Raw genomic sequence first — 21140 nt, 5'->3', positions numbered from 1 at the left:
TGATTGTGCACTTTGTATGATGGACTCTCGTGGCTATGTGAGCGACCCTCTCTAGTCATGAGTGCTCTTGACCTTGTAGTGTGGGCATGTGCCCAAGGCAGTTGTTGTAGGTGTATGCTCATGCCATATTGTGTGCACGATCATTGTGGTGTGATTGTCTTGATCCATGTCACCTGAGTGACATCGGTTTCCCCGTGTATGCAACATGCATCAATATGCTCCAAACGTGAAACTCTATCGAATTTTCTCCATGAAAATAGGGCACCTCTGTTGCCATATTCTCATAGCAAAAGCTTAGTGAGAATAGTGTTTTGTGTGCTATGATGCACCTGAGGCGAAGCGTTGCTAGATTTCTGCCACAAAAATAAGGCAAAATGCTGCCGGATTTTCATTGTGGAAATTTGGCACCGATCCCAAACACACTAAGGCAGCATCGATCAAGATCACACCCTTTCTGAAACCAAACCTCAAAGCCCAATCCGTTTAAAGCCCCGAAAGTTAATGCCAATTGCTTGTTTTTAATCGCCAATGTCCTTAAGTTAAGATTCTATCAAAAGAAAGGACTGTCTACGGACAGGCGTTGTGGGGTGCCTAATACCTTCTCCACATGTAACCAGATTTCCGAACACAAGAATTATTATTTTTTACCCATCCCTATTAGATTAGGAAAAATTCCTTTTTTCTTAGCCTAGGATTGGTAATAAAATCAAATAGAGTCAGGTGATCAATCACACCTTAGAAAAAACCCAATGATTGGTTGTGACTTCACTTACCTTTGGTAACTCAATTAAAATTGACTCATTTTCCAATCACACACCAAAGGTCTACCCCTTCTTCACAGCACCTAAGCTCTCGAGCCTGCAAGCGCAAGCGTGCACGAGCATCGTTGCGATGGGTGGTCAAATTGCAGCGAGGCATCAACATAGACTAGAGTCACATATTTTATTAGTGTTATGGTATAAAATAAATTTTCAATGTACTTTTTTTTTATAGAGATTTTAACATATGACGTCCGCTCCTGATAATAGCTCTTTATTATCAAACCAAGAAGCCAATTAGTTTTTGGTACAGGCGGAGCTTGAACCCTAAATCTCTTATACAACCATCAGAGACTTTACCAGCAGAGCTAACTGGAACTCACAATTTTCAATGTACTTATATTTTTTTTTAGTACAGTACTTTTAATAGTTTTTTTTTTTTTATAATTACACTAACATGGTACAGCCAAAATTGCATGTGACAATTATTTGCATGGAACAAGTGATAACCTCACATTCATCAGTTATTACCTTATTTATTGCACATTCATATCATATTTAATGTACTTTTTTCCTTTTTGGATGTTACAACACACAATGATAGTAGCTAAAAAACTCATTGGCTAGCCTAGAGGTTTTTCCTCCATCTCAGGATTTTGTACTGCATCAATGACAAAATCCTTATAGATGGATATAGATTTTTTTGAGAAATTACAAATAATATAGTTGATTGAAGATAAAGAAAATGAAATTAAAAAGATCACGGAGTCCATACGGCAAAAAGAAATGGAAGAATGCGAGAATAGACTTATTGGGAAGTTTTTTGCATGGAAGCCTCTAAACAAAAGGGTTGCTCTTTAACACATGAGATTGTACTAAATTTTTATCCTAAAAGCGGGAGACTATATGTAACCAGTTTTAAGTTTAATGTTAAGAATGGGATATATCAAATAATGGTACACATTTTGGAAAAATTGACCATTTAACTTTAATTTTTGAACTATGTAGCCAAACAAGACAGTCCTATTTTCAAATATGTAACAAGATACTCATGTTTTGAAACTCGAGCTTGGAACTTTTTATGCATATATTGCCACTTAATTCTATTTGAGAATTTTGTCAAGTTCCACTTAAAAATATATATAGAACTTGAAATTGTTAATGTTGAGTTCCAGTCAGAACTCAACATTAGTCGTATCGAGTTCCAAAACTAAGGTTTTTTACTACATAGTTTGAACAGGGAGCTATTTGACTACATAGTTCAAAAATTAAGGCTAAGCAACTATTTTTCCCCGCATCATTGAGTGACATATATGGTTTTTCGACAACCAAGTCCTAGTACTATTGCAATGGGAGAAGGGTAGGTAGTATGTAGTTGGATGACGACTAGTTCACCATATTCCCATTTATAGTGCAAGTTGGGGGCTTACCAGTTGAGCTCTTCTGGGCAAAAGTGGTAAAAGATACTAAAAAAATCTGAGTCTTTGAGGAGATAGATAAAAGTGGAGAGAAGGTGGAAACATAAGAGGATAATGTGCATCCATGTGACCATCTTAGTGAACATTGAAACGAGTGGGAGTGTTGGTGGATCCGTAGATAGTAGGAATATATGAGGTGGGCTATCAGTTTGAGAGACTTTTGTTTTTATGCCATTATTACTGCGGACTATCGGGACACGAGTCGTGAGGGTGCTAAAGAAGAAACTAGGATAGAAAATAAAAGGGATTGAGTTGGAGGAAGAACCATATATAAAATAAGGAGAGGAAGAAAAGGTGGATAATTGAAATGAGGGATGAACTTGCAATAATGTAGCAAACAAAATCAAGCAGCAGCGACAATGCAGCAAACTTGCAGTATGGGAAAAAGACCTAGATAGATTGTGTAATGTTATTTATTTATAAACTAGTTACGTAATAGTCCCATGAAATCTGACCCGCTATCTTATTTATTGGTTTTGATGCTATAAACCTCCCTTAGCATTCACAATCGGTTTGTAAAAAATATCTCATTTTATCATCTTAACAGCTACTTTATTTATTTTATCATACCATTTTACCATACATCTGACATCCCAAACTCTATTTCTTTTGTCACTTTATTTAAATATTCTTTTTTTTTTTTTTTACTGTTTCTCTATCTTCCTCTTCCTCTCTCTCCCTCTTCCTCCAAGAAACCAGGCTCCAGCAAAACCCATTAAAAAACCGCCACTCACATTCCATTTAACCCACCAGACACTGACTAGAAACCACCACGCCATCACCATGCCAACTTGCAAACCCATTATAAAAAACCACCAAACCCACCAACAAAAACCACCCAAAAAAAAAAAAAAAAAACCACACACAAACAAACCGCCAAAAACTACGCAACACCAGCCACAAAAACCACGCCACCACCAAGAGAGAAAAAACACACACACAAAACAACCAAACAAACCCACACCCTCCGCCATCAGATCAGGCTCACAATACCCCTTAGCTAGTAGATCTCTGCTTCGTCGGCATGGAGGCCCACCACTAGAGATGTGAGGAAAGAGAGAGTGAGAAAGAAATGGACTAAGACCAAAGAAAGATAAAGGAGAGAGAAATAATAAAAGGGATAAAAAGAATGAGATGAGGAATAAATTTGAATATTTTATTTTTGCAATTGAGCTACAATACCATCGTAAAAATAGGAAGGCACCGTAGCTTCAATGCAATTTTTTTTTTTTTTTTTCAATTCTAAGACTTTGCAAGACCGAGTAATGGGGAGTTTTAGGGCTTTGATACTAAATATTACCAATATATGGCATTTACAAGACCCAATGTGAATGCTCTTAGGCTTTTTAAAATGGAGATATGAATCCCCTCTTCTTCATCAGTTGTCATCTGAAGCGTCTAAAGTTGCTCTATGAATTCCGAGTCCATCTCGACAGCCTAAGCATGTACAGACACTCCTAGCCCTAAGGAACTCTCTTAGGCAAACCAAGACAAGAAAGAGAGACTCCTAAGTCCTAACCTAACGAGAGGAGAGCTAATAAGTTCGGGTCTGGACAATGTATTGGTAGAAATTACAAATATCATTTATAATTCATAAAATCCCATGTTTCCTTCACATACTGTCATCACCAACAACTTAACTTGGAAAGTTCATTATATCCACTACTATATGTTAAAATATTGGCGTTTATTGCTAGAAATAGATTCAAGTTACTTAGATCCATCTATCTGAAGTGCAGTCACCACCAGGATATCTCATCTCATGGGCTAGGGAAGGACCAGCAGGTTCAGCAGCAAAATCCACGAAAAAATTCGGGTTTGTTTTCAGACCACCTTTCTCTGTATCAACATCAATCTGCAACATGTGAGATCCTTTCTCCACAAGATCAGGATAAAATTGACGATCCCATGTACTGAAGAGTGAGTTGGTGACATAGAGTCTCTTCCAATCTAAACTTAATTGGATCATTTGCGGCCCCCCTCTTAACTGATTTCCCTGAAAGGAAAATATGAAGCGAACAACATATTAAATTAAGGGAACTATATGGAGCAAAAGTACTGTCTTAGTTTGAGTGATTAAATAGTTTATGCCAGACCAATGCACATAAACCACATAAACAGAATTAAACTGGTGTACACTAACATCAACAACATATTAAATTAAGGGAACTACAAGGAGCAAAAGTACTGTCTTAGTATTAGCCCGTTTGGTAAGAGATTTCTAGTAACGTTGTTTAAGTATTGTGGAAATACGTGTGAGTTAAAAAGTGTTGTGGAACACTAATATGTAACATCAGAGATAGGAAGATGCTCAAATAGTATTATTTTTCTACAGCCTATCAAACATTTCTAGGCATCTAGCTGAACTAGGCATATGCCTATATGGGATAAAGGCACTCAAGTGATGAATATATAACAGGTCACTTATACGTTGTCTAGCCACTCACATATAGTGTATAGTGTATAGTGTTATCACATCAAGGTTTAGGTGGCCCATGTGCATCTATTACTAAATGACAATGATTGATGGTTACCAGATAATAAATAAAGCACTCAGTAGATTAATAATACATCTTTTTTATAAAATCATGATGTAAATCAGAAGCAGAAAGAACCAAACAGATTATCTGATGCATCTCTGTGTGAAATACTTCTAGTACAGGAACTGTTTTAACTGATATCTAAATTGCACATAATCAGCATTCCCAGCCAAGCCAATCTTGTTTGGGGAATTGTTACTAAAAGCACCCAATCAATCATCAATTAGGCAGCAATAAGTTATAGCTCAGAAAGAGTTTTTAACTTTTACAATGGAGTTCATACAAACCTGGATCTCTGGAACATCAAATTGCCATGTTTTTCCATCTTCTCCCTCGGCCACTATTGGGCTTCCCTTTTGAATTAGTCCCCCAACCCATACTTGGCCTGTCAATACAGGATTCTTAGGGTCCTCAATGTTATACTGCCTCACATCCCCATGCAGCCAGTTCACAAAGTACAGAAAACGATCATCAAGAGAGATCAGAAAATCAGTTATAAGCCCAGGCATTTCTGGAAGAATCCAATTTTGCACCTTCAATGGCTTCACTGATATTGCAATCTGCAAATATTAATCAATGCCTCAAATAAAAATAAAAAAATTGAGCAAATTACAAGGTGAACACAATATGGTACGCTAACATACAGACATATAAATATCTTATGTGCATACCTCATGGCTCCAAGAGCCATCTTGGGTCTGAAAAAATCGCACCATGTTACTTGTCATTGTCAAGGCACAACCAACAAATCCTGTATCTTTCGAAGGATCATGCAGGAACCTTATCTGCAAAAGGGTTACATTGAGACAAAAATAGATGGATTTATCATGTTCTGACTAAAAGAAAAAAAATCAAAATTAACAAATAATCATGTTGACCATACTCTAGATGTAGGAAACCAGACTGTAGATTGTCTATGCACTCACCTCCAAAGGTAAGAGCCCTGTACTGCCAAGATCCAATGTTTGTTTCAGTTCACCACCTGGCCAGCTGTACACATGCAGATGCCTCCCATAAAGACCATCAGAAACATGCTGAAGGTTGAAACCTTTAGTGAAAGCAGCAGGGGCACCCCATGAGGAGCTTATCATTGTCTTGTGTCGTGGTTGGTACCAGAAATCATAGCCAAAAGGTGGACTGTGCCCTGGTTTCTCCCACCTGGTAGATGCGAAGGGAGCTCTAAGGTTACATCGTAATCAAATCTACAGTAAACATGCTCAATTCACAACGCCAGGAGTTCAATCATGCTATTAAACTGTCACCATCTCCGTGAATATTTAAATAAATTTCCAATATTACTTAGGTATTGTCAATCTTGTCTTTAAATTTGATATATTGTTTCCATTAATCAATATTATGAATTGCGCCAAAATTGGATACATAGATATGTGATTTTTTAAAATTAGTTTGCTAACAGTAAAAGATAAGATTTATTTGTATGTCTCAGAACAGTACCTTCCTTTGACATTAAACTCAGAATCAAGAAGAAGAAAGCCACTCCCTGTAGCATTTCCATCTTTATCACCAAGGCATGACACCAGTAAGTCTCCAGAAGCAAGGCAATGGGATGTGTGTGGATAAGCCAAACCAGTCTTCTGAACAATATCTTCAGGCTCAACAACTTTATGGAGTGATGGAGCCTTGGAATTGGTTTTTGTGTCAATCACATATATGCGACCAGATCTGAAAAGGCTTGACTTATTAAGGAATATATTACCAACAGTTAATGCACCTCTTCAAGTGATGAACCATCAATACTAGTAATCATAGCTTCTGACAAAAAGAACAGAAATTACACAAAAGGCTACATTAGGCCTCTTACGGAAATGAAGTCATTATAATATGCTTCCTCAGCATTTTAAGGGCATACATCCATCATACAGCACCAATCCATTGGAAGTAGAAGCAAACACAAAAAAGTACAATACCAGACAATTTTCTTTCTTTCTTAGGAGGCGGGGTGCTAATAATTCTCAAAAGTTAAAAATATCACATTACATTAAACTATAAATTTGATCTTTTTGGTAAACACAAAAGACTTAAATAAGAAACAGATGATCTCGCGTGTGTTTCTTTTGTGGGGGTATTCCAAAACATAAAATGCAACCAGTTATCACATATCAAAAGTTGACCCCCCTCTCCCCCCCCCCCCCCCCCCCCCGGTGCAAAAAATAATAATAAATTAATGTGAAGTATCAAACCTGAGCCATAATTTTCTAATCCACCTATACTGGTGAAGTTCAAGAATTTGATACTGCTAGTGAAACTAAATTAAGGAACACTAGAGAACCAATAATAGGTTATTAAATAAAGAAATCATCATGAGATTACCATGAAGTCATCAGCATACACCTATTAAGCAATGGAATCACCATCTTATCAGATAGTGAGTTTACATTTTTTTTTTTTTTAAATATGAAATCAGTGAGCTGCAAACACCAGATCAAACCTAAGCACAAGTCAAGACAAGACATGCAATTAGACTGCTTGCATAACTACAAAGTCATTGTCCATAATCTTATGTGTGTTTATCTTTTCAAAGGCATCCACAACTACCACAGATAAAGTGGACTTCAGACTGTTGAATTGTGAGTTCAAAATGTAATAGTTCATAATTTGAGTAATATCTCAATAACAAGAACCACATGTACCTCTTTATGCTGGAGCACCTGTCTACCCCTTTCATCAATAAATGGTCACTGCTTAACCAAACAATGCGAGTGCACATGTATTTATGTATATACACATGAACATACGTATGTATTTATGTATGCAAAGATTCATTGATGCAAAATAAAATTTACTCATACACTAGTGAAGGTAGGATTAGAAAGCGTCGATCTGCTGAGGGATCTCCATGGCAAGAGCTACATGAATTCCACCCTGAATGATGTAGTTCATCACCTAAATAAGGCACAGGCAGCCTGTGGATAACTTTTGAATAAGTAGGAGAGCTTGGATCTATGTCCACTGTAGCTAAGTAATCAGGCTTCTCTCTTCCTGTTCCTGTATATACAATTAACCATTATATTATAACTTACTACATTATGCCCAACTAAAACAAACAATCCAAAATGGTTCCGTAACAGCAGAAAAGCAATAAGCTATAGATAGAAAAAAAGCTCAAATCAACTAGTCCAAACATAGAAAAGGATTTAAGTGGTAGAGTTCGGAGTTGAGGAACAAAAAGGAATAAAACCTAGGGCACAACACATATGTCTCAACTATTCAAGGTTAAAAGCAACAATATATATTATGAAGATGGCAAAAACATATTAAGAAACTAATCTGGCCATATATAGCACTGCACAAAATAAATAGTGAGAGTAGTAGCAGCAGTAGTAGTAGCAGCAGCAATAGTAGTAAAACATTAAAATATCAAAAGATATGAAAAATTAAATATTGACTTTTTGTTTCATTTGGTTTGATGCTTCAAGGCTTTTCTAATTAACAAAAAAATATTCTTTGTATACTTTGGTTCAATATTTCAAGATTTTTCATCCCTTACACACACACACACACAAAACTCTTTGGATTTTAATTTGCCATTTTCACCTCTTGCATTTCTACCCTTTTATATATACCTACCCATAACCCTTCATGCCATCCCATGTCAAATACACATAGACCAAAAACAATGTCATTTATCTTCAATCTTTCAATGACTCCTACCTAACTCTAACATTGTTGTCTTATCTAATCCTAACCCATATGAGTTAGCTACACCCAAGGAAAGGGGGCTTACACTTTATATTGAATGACAATGGCAATTACGATTTTAATGTTAAGGTCGGACATTGTAGATTTGTAAGTTTTATAAATGATATGATTGATTGTAAGTGTTTGGAATATGTATTTTGTTTTAGAATTACGGAAAAAGAGAAAGACACATTCTATATTAACTTTTATTCTATAATATTCCTCCAAAGTTTTTTTTTTTTTAATTTCTCATTACTTTGATTGAATAATTATAATAGCTATGTGTGTGCAATTAAAATTTTTTTTTTATGATGAACACATTTCTAATAAAGTTCTAGAACAATTATGTTATGTTAATACACGTACAATATTCTCCAAAACCATCTTACATAAAACATTATGAAATTATCCATGCATCGCACGGGTAACTTACTAGTTATAATAAAGTTGGAGTTCTTGAATCATAAAGAGCAAACTGGGAAATAAATTTTAGATTTCATGTCACCAGTTGGGTTCATCTTTTAACTCAAAAGACTGATGAGACAGCAGGGAAGTGTTAGAAATGTGCCCTGAAATAACAGTTAGTGAGGAGATGCAATAGGAACTATTATGCTTACATGTTGAGCTGTAGACTCTTGCCATGAAGTGTCAAAAAAAATTTATTTTAGAAATACATGGAAGCAAAGATAAAGTTTAGTTATAAAATTGGTTGTAGTACCCAATATCTTTTTATTGAAGGTGAATTTTGACAAATCCACCATTAGATTACATCTTCTTATATTCTTCATGCTTGCAAAATTTTTAAAAAATTAAAGTCAATAGCTATGTTATCAATAAATTGTTTAAATTGCAAGTTTTTGTATTTTAAAATTATGCATAAAATATAAGCTTATATTTTATATAGTAAGTAATATCCGATTGACACAAAATTTGATATGTGTATTATGAGCATAAAGAACATGTAATTCAACGGTTAGATTTTCAAAATATGTATTATTATCTATTATATTGAGTAAGGCTACAACAAATTTTGTTGCTAAACTTTGTCCCCATATATATATATACATACTGTTTACAAAAATATGAAGATTATTATATGCACAACTAAGGATGCAAGTTTCACAAAATCAGGTTATGCAGGCAGCATTTAGTCCCATCTAATTCGGCCTAGGACTATGTGATCATTCTCACACAGTTGAGGGTCAAATAGTGAAGAGCTTAAAATAGAAATCTAATAGCCTCTAACAATGGTATTATCTCAAAACAGGTGAAGTGACTCAAATCAAGAGAGCACTAAGTAATCTACCTTTCATTTTCATACCATTGACAGTTCAAAAGTCAGAGGAAGCTAAAAGGATCTACAAACTATTGAGTTGTATAAATCATATGATTGTGTTAAGCATTCAAATTGAAGCAAGTCCTTATTTCACTCATTTAACCAGACAAGGAAAGCCTATTATTTTTTAAAAGGTGGGGCTTTTTTGGTATGCAATAACTACTTCATGCATTCAATATATATATATATATATATATATATATATATATATATCTCCATCAGACCATGTGTGGGCAGTGGGCAAGGCCAGCCCTTCCACTAGGCCAATTATGCCCTCGCCTAAGGCCCCTAAGTGGGGCCCCAAAATTTTGGAAAAGAAGAGGCAGTAGAGAAAAAAAAAAATTAGTTTCAAATGAAACTCAAGAAATCTAGTACATCCTTGTGACCAAAGGACAAAAAATTTGGTACATCCTAGTAAACATTGGTACCCCAAAAAATTCTTTGGTCTAAACAAAATAAATTATCCCAAAAATAACATCCTTAACCTCTAGACAAACCAAAATTCAACAAGATAAAATATAAATCTAATCTAAAAATTAACCACAAAATAATAACAAATCAAAAATCCTAAATCCCTAACATTTACTCATATTACCGTTTCTTATATATAGTAGACGAAGCAATTAGTTCAATTGAGAAGAGGTTTGAACAATTTCAAATATACGAAGATATTTTTGGTTTTCTATTTAACTTCACAAAATTGAAATCACTAATAGTTTGCAAAAATATTGTCTTAATCTTGAATATTTTCTCAAACATGATGTTTATTATGATATTGATAGTTTAGATTTATTTTCAGAGTTAAAAAGTTTTAAAAAGAAACTTTACAAATAAAAGAATATACTCCAATTGACATACTAAATTATATAAAAAAGATAGATTCTATAAAATTTTACTAACAATACCTGTTACAATTACTTCTACCCAAAGAAATTTTTCAAAATTAAAATTAATAAAATCATATATAAGATCGACAATGTCCCAAAAAAGACTAAGTGGATTAGCTATATTATCGATTAAAAAAAGATATGTTAAAAGAATTTGAATACACAAATTTAATTAGTAAATTTGCATCTAAAAAGGGAAGAAAAATAAATTTCAAATGGAATATAAATTATAATATAAAAATATTAAATAAATATTAATTTAATTAATAAATTAATACAAAGAGACCCTATTTTAATTCTCCCCTTACCCCAAAATGTCTAGGGCAGCCCTCGCAGTGGGCTTATCCATTTATGAAGGCTTCACTACCTCATCATGACCCCTGCATATACCTTCAATAATTCAAAAAACAAAAACAAAAACAAAAACAAAAATCTTCCTAAATTACAACTTTACTAAACAAGAAACCATATTAACATAAGAATATGCTCGTGTTTCGATCGGCCACAAATACTCTTGTCCCCCTCCTTTATATATATAAGAATATATCAGATTTTTTTAAAAAAAAAAAAACAGACCCAAAAGAAAATTCAATAATCACTGCAACAAATTCCCTGCATATTTAAGTCGAATTGCTATGAAAAAGAAAAGAAGAAAAAAGCAATTAAAATAAAAAGTAGATGAAGATAATATATATATATATATATAGGTACCACTGTAAACGCAAGTGACATAGATGAGAGCTTCTTTAGGACCAGACATGGCCTCCAGCGGAGTTGCGTACCCAGGTCCCCCCGTGTTGCAGCAAGCAGCGTGCCTATTATTCTCATTCCCCACCACTCCATGTTTCAACACACTCGCATCCGTAGCCATTTTTTTGAAATGACAAGCAAGAAGATGAAAGAAAAGAGTAATCACAGTCACGTGTAAAAAAGAATCTCTCTCTATCTGTGATTCTTATAATTGATGAGCTCGCTTTGTATTATTATATAATATAAGGACTGGGGCAGAGTGATGCAAACCAAGGAGCTGGTCATATGATAAGTGGAAATAGAGTTGAATTTGCACATGACGTTTGTCACTTTCTAGTAGTCCAATTACAAGACTTAGAGCTAAACGTTTCAAGAAAGCACTAAATGGGCTAGTCCAAGAGAATTGGGCTGATTTTAAAAAGATCAAGATGGGCTCAGATAATAATCAAGGCTTAGTTCATGTCATCAAAGCACTTAAAGAGGCAAATTAATCTAGTCATTTAGCTTGTTTGTCTGCCTTTAAAAGTCCAAGAATCCAAAAAAAAAAAAACGTGGGAACTTGTTTTGCTTAATTTTTGTCTTGTTTTCAAAGATGTAATTATGACTTGCCTATTCTTAGAGGGTTGTTCCAGGTATATAGATGGATAGTACGAATTTTAAAAATCAATTTTGGTTTTCAGAAAAACTATTCTCCTTGTGAGGTCTTGTGTTCCTCTTGATTCTTAAAAGAACTCTTGAACTTATCAAGTTAATCTTGTAGCGTTCAAACAACCAAACTTATCACCTTGATTCTTGAGAGTTTCTTAGGAATTCTTGGTGTGGCGTTTTCAATCCAACGTAGTCTTGGTGTTTCATCTGATTAGATGACAAGTCAAGGCTCAACAAATCTTGTCTAACGATCTTGGGGTTCCAAACCATCATTGTTATCGGGTTTCATCACAATTGTTGGTGGAGTTCATATCATTTGGTATCAGAGCTTTGGTTCTAACATAAGTTTGCCTATCTTTTATTTTCATTCTATTTCCTGTTCCTCATTCAAAAAAAAAAAAAAACGGAAAAAAGAAGAAGAAGAAAATTTCTCAATCTTATTCCTCACCTTATTCAAGTTCTTGACCTTTTTTATGAGTTTTGGTTGTTTATCATTCTAAATTACTACTGGATTATTTTGAATTAGTTTCTTGAAGTTCGATTAAGAACTAAAGAAGACACAAAAGAGTGGAAAAAGGCAAGAGTGTGTGAGACCATAAGAGGGTAAAAGCCATTTAGAGTGAAAACACGAGTGCGAGTGTATCAATTCTTGAGTGAAACACGTGAGGGAGGGCCTATGAGGATTCTAATCTTGTTTTGCAGATTTTAAACATGGCCAACAATCAAAAAGAAGACACAATCGAAGAACTTCGACAATATCAGAACCTCCAAGTGCAAGCACTGCTAGGGGAGATGAGGCGTATGTTGAGGGCTGAAATTGAACCTATTCATGAGAGATTGGATAGGGTAGAAGCGGGAACTCCTATAGGCTAGCAACATGACATCCACAACAGGCAGCAAGGTGGTCGTGTTCCATGGCGGAATGGTGAGCCATATGTGAACCAAGGCAGGTTTGAGCGTGGGTATGGGAATAGAGAAGCTAGGATGGGTAGGCCTAGGAGGGATAATGATTTAGGAAACATAAAGATTAAAATCCCATCTTTTCAAGGCAAAAATGATCCTGAAGTTTATTTGGAGTGGGAAACTAAAATGGAGATGGTGTTTGATTGTCACAACTATTCGGAGATAAAGAAGGTTAAGTTGGCTGCAATTGAATTTGCCGATTATGCCATTGTGTGGTGGGATCAATTATTGATTAATAGGAGGAGGAATAGAGAGCCACCCATAGACACTTGGGAGGAGATGAAAATGCTTATGAGGAAGCGTTTTGTACCCAATCACTATTATAGGGGACTGTATCAAAAGTTGCAAAGGTTAACTCAAGGTTCCAAGAATGTGGATGAGTATTACAAGGAGATGGAGGTAGCTATGATTCGGGCTAATGTAGAAGAGGACCGGGAAGCCACAATGGCTAGGTTCTTGCACGGTTTAAATCGTGAGATTGCGGATATAGTTGAGATGCAGCACTATGTTGAATTAACGGATATGGTGCATCAAGCCATAAATGTGGAGGAGCAATTCAAACGGAATGGATTGGCTAGGAGGGGACAACCTATGACCAGTTAGTGGAAGACAGCTCCAAAAAGGGACGAGCAGTTGCAAAGTAAGCCAAAATTTGAACCATCTAAGAGTGCCAACTCAAAGACCACCACTACTTTAGGTAACACCGAGGCTTTGAGTTCTAAAACCCGTGATATTAAGTGTTTTAAATGTTAGGGGCGGGGACACATAGCCAGCTAGTGTGTAAACAAAAGGGTGATGGTGATAAATGCTCAAGGCGAGCTTGAGTCGGAGAATGAGGAAGAAGTAGAAAATGTTGACATGCCATCTTTGGAGGATGCCGATGATGAGAAAAATGCTGTGGCTGGAGATTTATTAGTAACAAGGCGAGTCCTCAATGTGCAGGTTAAGGAGGAAGAAAGTAACCAAAGGGAGAACTTGTTTCATACTTGGTGCTTTGTAAATAACAAAGTTTGCAGTGTCATTATTGATGGAGGGAGCTACACAAACGTAGCCAGCACTTATTTGGTGGAAAAATTGGCCTTAAGTACCTTGAAACATCCTCAACCTTACCGGCTTCAGTGGCTGAATGAATGTGGCGAAATCAAGGTGACAAGACAAGTGTTAGTGGCATTATCCGTTGGCAAATATGAGGATGAGGTGCTATGTGATGTGGTTCCCATGCATGCATGCCATTTATTGATGGGAAGACCATGGCAGTATGATTGGAGGGTTAAGCATGATGGATTCACAAATAAGTATTCTTTCACTCTTCAAGGGCAACCCATTACTCTTGTGCCATTAACTCCAAAACAGGTCAGGGAGGACCAATTAAAGTTACAAAGATCAAATGAAAAAAAAAAAAAAAAGGAAAAAGAAAGGAAGGCCGAAATTGAAAAAAAAAGAGTTAAAAAAAAAAGGAGAGAAAAACATTGATCAAAGTGAAAAAGAAAGAGAGATGATTTCGGCCATAATGAGAGCAGGAGAGGAAAAATTCAATTACATTGCAAAAAAAAGTGAAATCAAGAGAGCATTATTTTCACACCAGCCCCTTGTTGTACTCTTGTACAAGGACGCTCTTTTATGTACTAATGATTTTGTCGGAACTTTGCCGAGCAATGTTGTTTCTCTTTTGCAGGAGTTTGAAGATGTCCTTCCCGAAGAGGTACCTCATGGTTTACCTCCAATTCGAGGGATTGAACATCAAATTGATTTCATACCTGGTGCATCAATTCCAAACCGACCTGTTTATAGGAGTAATCCCGAGGAGACCAAGGAACTTCAAAGACAAGTAGGTGAATTATTGGAGAAGGGATACGTGCATGAAAGCATGAGTCTTGTGCGGTCCCCGTGTTATTAGTTCCTAAGAAGGATGGAACATGAAGGATGTGTGTTGACTGCCGAGCCATCAACAACATAACGGTAAAATATCGTCATCCCATTCCTAGATTAGATGATATGCTGGATGAATTACATGGTTCTTGTGTCTTTACAAAAATTGATCTTAAGAGTGGTTACCATCAGATTAGGATGAAGGAAGGTGATGAATGGAAAACTACTTTTAAGACTAAATATGGTTTGTATGAGTGGTTAGTGATGCCTTTCAGCTTAACTAATGCTCCAAGCACTTTTATGCGTTTGATGAACTATGTTCTGCATGCATTTATTGGTAGATTTGTAGTTGTGTATTTTGATGATATCCTAATTTATAGCAAAAATTTGGAAGAACATGTAATGCATTTGAAATCTGTTTTGGAAATTCTAAGGAAAGAAAGATTGTTTGCTAACCTCAAAAAGTGCACCTTTTGTACGGATAAGCTTGTGTTTCTTGGTTTTGTTGTTAGTAAAAGAGGAATTGAGGTGGACGAGGAAAAGGTGAAGGCAATCCAAGAGTGGCCAACGCCTACAACAATCAGCCAAGTGAGGAGTTTCCACGGCTTAGCTAGTTTCTATAGACGGTTTGTGCGTGATTTTAGTAGCTTAGCCGCCCTTCTTACTGAAGTCATCAAGAAAAATGTGCCGTTTAAGTGGGGGAAAGAACAAGAAAAGGCATTTAATCAGATCAAAGAAAAGTTAACTAATGCACCTTTGCTTGTTTTACCTAACTTTGCTAAAACTTTTGAAATTGAGTGTAATGCTTCAGGAATAGGTATTGGAGCTGTTTTGATGCAAGAAGGCCATCCAGTTGCTTATTTCAGTGAAAAGTTAGGTGGGGTAGCCCTAAATTACCCCACTTATGATAAGGAGATGTATGCCTTGGTAAGGGCTTTGGAAAATTGGTAACACTACCTATGGCCAAAGGAATTTGTGATTCACACAGATCATGAATCTTTGAAGCATTTGAAAGGGCAGAAAAGGTTGAACAAACGCCATGCCAAGTGGGTGGAATTCATTGAAACATTTCCTTATGTGATCAAATACAAGCAAGGTAAGGAAAATGTGGTGGCTGATGCATTGTCCCGAAGGTATGCTTTACTTTCCATTTTAGATACAAAAATGCTTGGCTTTGAATACCTTAAGGATTTGTATGCACAAGATTCTGATTTTGGTGATGTGTTCAATGCATGTGAAAAAGTGGCATTTGGTAAGTTTTATAGGCATGATGGATTTTTGTTTCGGGAGAATAAACTGTGTGTGCCTAGGTGTTCTTTGCGTGAATTGCTTGAGCTTGTGAGAGAAGCTCATGGTGGTGGTTTGATGGGTCATTTTGGTGTAGCTAAGACTTTAGGAATTTTGCGTGATCATTTTTTTTGGCCTCATATGAAACGTGATGTGGAAAGAATCTGTGAGAAGTGTATCACGTGTAAACAGGCTAAGTCCAAGTTGAAACCCCATGGTTTGTACACCCCTTTGCCAATACCTAGTGAACCTTGGACTGATATTTCTATGGATTTTATTTTAGGTTTACCTAGGACTAAGAGGGGGAGAGATTCAATTTTTGTGGTGGTAGATAGATTTTCCAAGATGGCACACTTCATTGCATGTCACAAAACTGATGATGCACACATATAGCTGATTTATTCTTCAAAGAAATTGTTAGGATACATGGTATGCCTAGGACCATTGTTTCTGATAGGGATGCAAAGTTTTTGAGTTACTTTTGGAAGACTTTGTGGGGAAAGTTGGGAACCAAGTTGTTGTTTTCTACTACTTGTCATCCACAAACGGATGGTCAAACTGAAGTAGTAAATAGAACTTTGTCTTCTTTGTTGTGTGCTATCATTAAAAAGAACTTGAAAACATGGGAAGATTGTTTGCCACATGTTGAATTTGCTTACAATAGAAGTATACATTCTGCATCTAAGTTTTCACCATTTGAAATTGTTTATGGTTTTAACCCATTGTCACCTTTGGATTTAACTTCTCTACTTTTGAGTGAACGTGTGAACTTAGAAGGCAAAAAGAAAGCAGAATTTGTAAAGATGATTCATGAAAAGGCACGGCTGAACATCGAAAGGAGGACTCAACAATATGTCCATCAAGCCAACAAGGGACGCAAGAAGGTAGTGTTTGAACCAGGAGATTAGGTTTGGTTGCACTTCAGGAAGGATTGTTTTCCAAAAAAACGGCGTTCAAAACTCCTACCACGGGGTGATAGACCATTTCAAGTAGTGGAGCGCATCAATGATAATGCCTACAAGCTTGACTTACCAGGTGAGTATGGTGTTAGTGCAAGCTTTAATGTTGCTGATTTGTCTCCTTTTGATGTAGGTGATGATTTGAGGACAAATCCTTCTCAAGAAGGGGAGAATGATGCAAATCAAGAAGCTGGTCATGCTGATCAGACACGTGGAAATAGAGTTGAATTTGCACATGACCCTTTGTCACTTCCTAGTGGCCCAATTACAAGACTTAGAGCTAAACGTTTCAAGGAAGCACTAAATGGGCTAGTCCAAGAGAATTGGGCTGATTCTGAAAAGACCAAGGTGGGCTCAGATAATAATCAAGGCTTAGTCCATGTCATCAAAGCACTTGAAGAGGCAAATTAATCTAGTCATTTAGCTTGTTTGACTGCCTTTAAAAGTCCAAGAATCCAAAAAAAAAAAACGTGGGAACTTGTTTTGCTTAATTTTTGTGCTGTTTTCAAAATTGTAATTATGACTTGCTTATTCTTGGAGGGTTCTTCCAGGTATATAGATGGGTAGTACTAATTTTAAAAATCAATTTTGGTTTTCAGAAAAACTATTCTCCTTGTGAGGTCTTGTGTTCCTCTTGGTTCTTAAAAGAACTCTTGAACTTATCAAGTTAATATTATGGCGTTCAAATAACCAAACTTATCACCTTGATTCTTGAGAGTTTCTTAGGAATTCTTGGTGTGTCATTTTCAATTCAACGTAGTCTTGGTGTTTCATCTGATTAGATGACAGGTCAAGGCTCAACAAATCTTGTCTAACGATCTTGGGGTTCCAAACCATCATTGTTATCGGGTTTCATCACAATTGTTGGTGGAGTTCATATCATAGAGTGTCCTGACGTGTCATTTCTATATATGTAATAGTATCTTAGTCTTAGTCTTGTTTGTTTGTTTGGAGATGGAGATGGAGATGGAGATGGAGATGAACATGGTCACGGTTTTTGTCTTTATGCACTCCTCTGTTATCTGATGATCAATGTCTAGGGGGATGTATCGGGAATTTTGCTCCTCTTTTTTTTTTTTTTCTCTTTTTATCTTCTATCTCGTTATGAGGTTAATTAACATCTCATATTACTCCCTCGTGTCCGAGGTATGGCTCATTTCTAGAATCTTGGCCCTTTCTTTTTAACAACCATAATTTTTCGTTTCTTTTGACTGATCCCTCAAATATATGGTAGTTTACTTTTACCTTTTAGCTTACATCACAAAGTAACGCTATCTCTCTCCCCTCCGTCAAATTGGCCTCCACAAGAATGTGGGTCCCATTCCAAGCCGTGGCAAATGATCAGGTCAGGTCAGGTTAACAGGGTTGCTAGTCAAAACAAAGTCATTTTAAAGCTGGTTGGAATCAGGTCAAGTCAATCGAGTTGCGAATTAGGTCAAACTTGTATTTTCACACGATTTTTATTTATTTATGAAAACATGTGTTTGCCAGGTCAAGCAACAAATCATATTATATCATATCATCATATACTGTACTGTATAATAAAAGTTGAGTTTAAAAGTCATGATTGTGCCAATTGGCTACTCTCTCTAATTAGTAAATTAATTTTATATTATTTTTTAGGATATATTTCCTCAAATTAAGGGTTAGTATTTAACAATTGTTTAATTTAGGTAAAACTTTATCATTTAAATTTGTTACAAATTTAAATTCTATTCAAACTAAAAGTCTATTATAAAAAATTCTAAACTTTAATCCCAAACAACAACTCATGTTTTCTTTCTTAAAAAAAAAACGTGTTTTGACTTATACCCCAACTAAACTTGTTTAATAGATAAATAATTTATTATTTTTTATGATATATTTTCTCAACTTAAGGGATAATATTTACAATTTAGGGATTGTTTAATTTAGATCAAACATATCATTTAAACTTCAAAAATTTTAAATTATATTCAAACTAAAGGTCTATTATCAAAAATTCTAAACTTAAACCACTGGCAAAAACTCACGTTTTCTTTCTAAATATATAAACAACATTTTGACTTCTACTTTAACTAAAAGTCTATTATCAAGATCTTAAGAACACCTAATTAGTAAATTAATTTATATTATTTTTTATGATGTATTTCCTCAAATTAAGGGATAATAATTAACAAATATTGAATATAAATAAAACCAAAATTCTATCATTAAAATTTTCTAAACTTAAATGTCACATAACTCATGAATCATATCATATCATATACTATAACTATACTACTATTTAAGGAGCTTCCCCTATTTAGGATCCTCAATTTAGATGCTCAAAACACCCTCAAATTTATTTGTTTTCAAGGCTTAAATCATAAGGTTAGACATGTAAAATTAGTAATTTAAAAACTCCTAATTTTTAGTTAAATTAAAAATTAAAAAAAAAAAACAGTTTTTTCTCCCACCTCCAAACTTCTCTCTTATGTTAGTTGTCAAGTACTAATACAACTTTTTTAAAATAATAATAATAATAATAATAAAATTGCTTTTTTCCCACATACTTATCATTTTTTTATTATCACTAAACTGTTTTTTTTTCCACCTCCACATTTCTTTCTCACATTAGTAGTCAAGTACTAATGCAACTTCTTCTTAAAATAAAAAAAAAATAAAACTGTCATGAGCAAAACGTGTAGGCTTAAAAAATAAATAATAAAAAGCCATATCGCACATATTATGTATTAGGATATATTTCCTCAAATTAAGAGATAATATTTGAAAACTATTAAATTTAAGTAAAATTTTATCATTTAAATTTCAAAAAATTTAAATTCTATTTAAACTAAAAGTCTAATATAAAAAATTATCAATCTCAAACAACTACTTGCGTTTTCTTTCTTAAAAAAAAAAAAAAAAAATCCTCATGTTTTGCCACCACCAAAGCCCCTACGGGCTAATTCAAATTGCAAATACCGAACAAGTCCAAGCAACACTTGAACTTGTGCAAAGGCTTAATCACCATGTCACCACCAAAAATAACATCATGATTCCTACCTCCAAAAGAAGAAAACTTAATAGGCCCCCACACATCACCGTGTACATAGTCAAGCATACCCTTAGTATGATGAACTATTGTACCAAAATTGACTCTATTTTGCTTCTCTGAAGCACAAGGCTCACAAACTTCAAATTTGTAGTTCTTAGCACTCTCAAACAAAATATTATCATTGGCATGTTCTGAAAGTCTAATAGTATTTGAAGTAACCTCCCTAATTGCTACTCCACCTACAATAGTACTCCCTTTAAGGAAATACATGTTCCTACGACATTTGGCCATCATCACTACCAAAGCACCATGTAGTACCTTAAGAGTTCCATTCTCCATAGCAATCTTGAAAACCTTGGATTCTAATAAACCAACTAAGATGAGATTCCTTTTCAATTCAGGTACATATCAAACTTCATTCAGAAAACGAACTATTCCATCATGCAATTTTAGCTTGATTTTACCTTTCCCCAAAATCTCACAGGTTTGATCATTACCCATGATGACTGAACCAAGTTCCCACTCTTCTAGGTTATAAAACCATTCCTTCTTCTTACACATATGGAAGATGCAAGCTAAATCCTAAACCCACTCATCTGAATGGCAAACAGAGAACAATCTTCCAATGCAAAATCAGAATCCTCATCACAATCATTTGCTACATTTGCATTAGAATCCCTATTGTCCTTGTTTTGCAATAGAGAACAATCTTTCTTCCAATGCCCCTTTTTGTGACAATAGGCACACTCATCTTTTTTGAGTTTCTTATCATTAGACATGCCCTTAACAATCAAAGCCTTAGTCATCATGTCCCTTTGAGCTTGCTCATCCTTCGTACTCATTATTAGTCAAAGCATTGGACACATCATCAAACTTAATTTCATCTTTTCCACACAGCAGTGTAGTAATTAGATGATCATAAGTATCAGGCAATGAATTCAACATCT

The 21140-nt window shown here is 35.2% G+C and overlaps 1 protein-coding gene and 1 pseudogene across 1 annotated transcript; one reads left to right on the top strand and one right to left on the bottom strand.

Moving 5' to 3' along the window:
- Positions 1–3797: 3797 nt before the first annotated feature.
- On the bottom strand, positions 3798–11653 carry LOC142623253 (selenium-binding protein 1-like). Its single transcript, XM_075796647.1, has 7 exons — positions 11410–11653; positions 7587–7782; positions 6232–6459; positions 5703–5934; positions 5448–5561; positions 5064–5336; positions 3798–4232 (listed from the first exon to the last, which is right to left on the bottom strand). Exons 1-7 carry the CDS (start codon positions 11567–11569, stop codon positions 3951–3953), a joined length of 1485 nt encoding a protein of 494 aa, XP_075652762.1. The 5' UTR covers positions 11570–11653; the 3' UTR covers positions 3798–3950.
- Positions 11654–13338: 1685 nt separating this feature from the next.
- LOC142625140 (uncharacterized) lies at positions 13339–18059 on the top strand (annotated as a pseudogene).
- Positions 18060–21140: the final 3081 nt, after the last annotated feature.

The sequence above is a fragment of the Castanea sativa genome, chromosome 2, assembly GCF_040712315.1.
Source record: "Castanea sativa cultivar Marrone di Chiusa Pesio chromosome 2, ASM4071231v1".
NCBI classification, from domain to species: domain Eukaryota; kingdom Viridiplantae; phylum Streptophyta; class Magnoliopsida; order Fagales; family Fagaceae; genus Castanea; species Castanea sativa.
The sequence above is the reverse complement of the archived record's forward strand: the minus strand, read 5'-3'. Positions and strand labels throughout refer to the sequence as shown.

Coding starts and splice junctions, on each gene's coding strand:
- LOC142623253 (XM_075796647.1), bottom strand. CDS start 11,569: ATGGCTACGGATGCGAGTGTGTTGAAACATGGAGTGGTGGGGAATGAG. Junction 6,460..7,586: donor CTAATCCTACCTTCACTAGT/GTATGAGTAAAT, acceptor AAGCCTTTTCAG/ATCTGGTCGCATATATGTGA. Junction 5,935..6,231: donor GAGTTTAATGTCAAAGGAAG/GTACTGTTCTGA, acceptor CGCATCTACCAG/GTGGGAGAAACCAGGGCACA.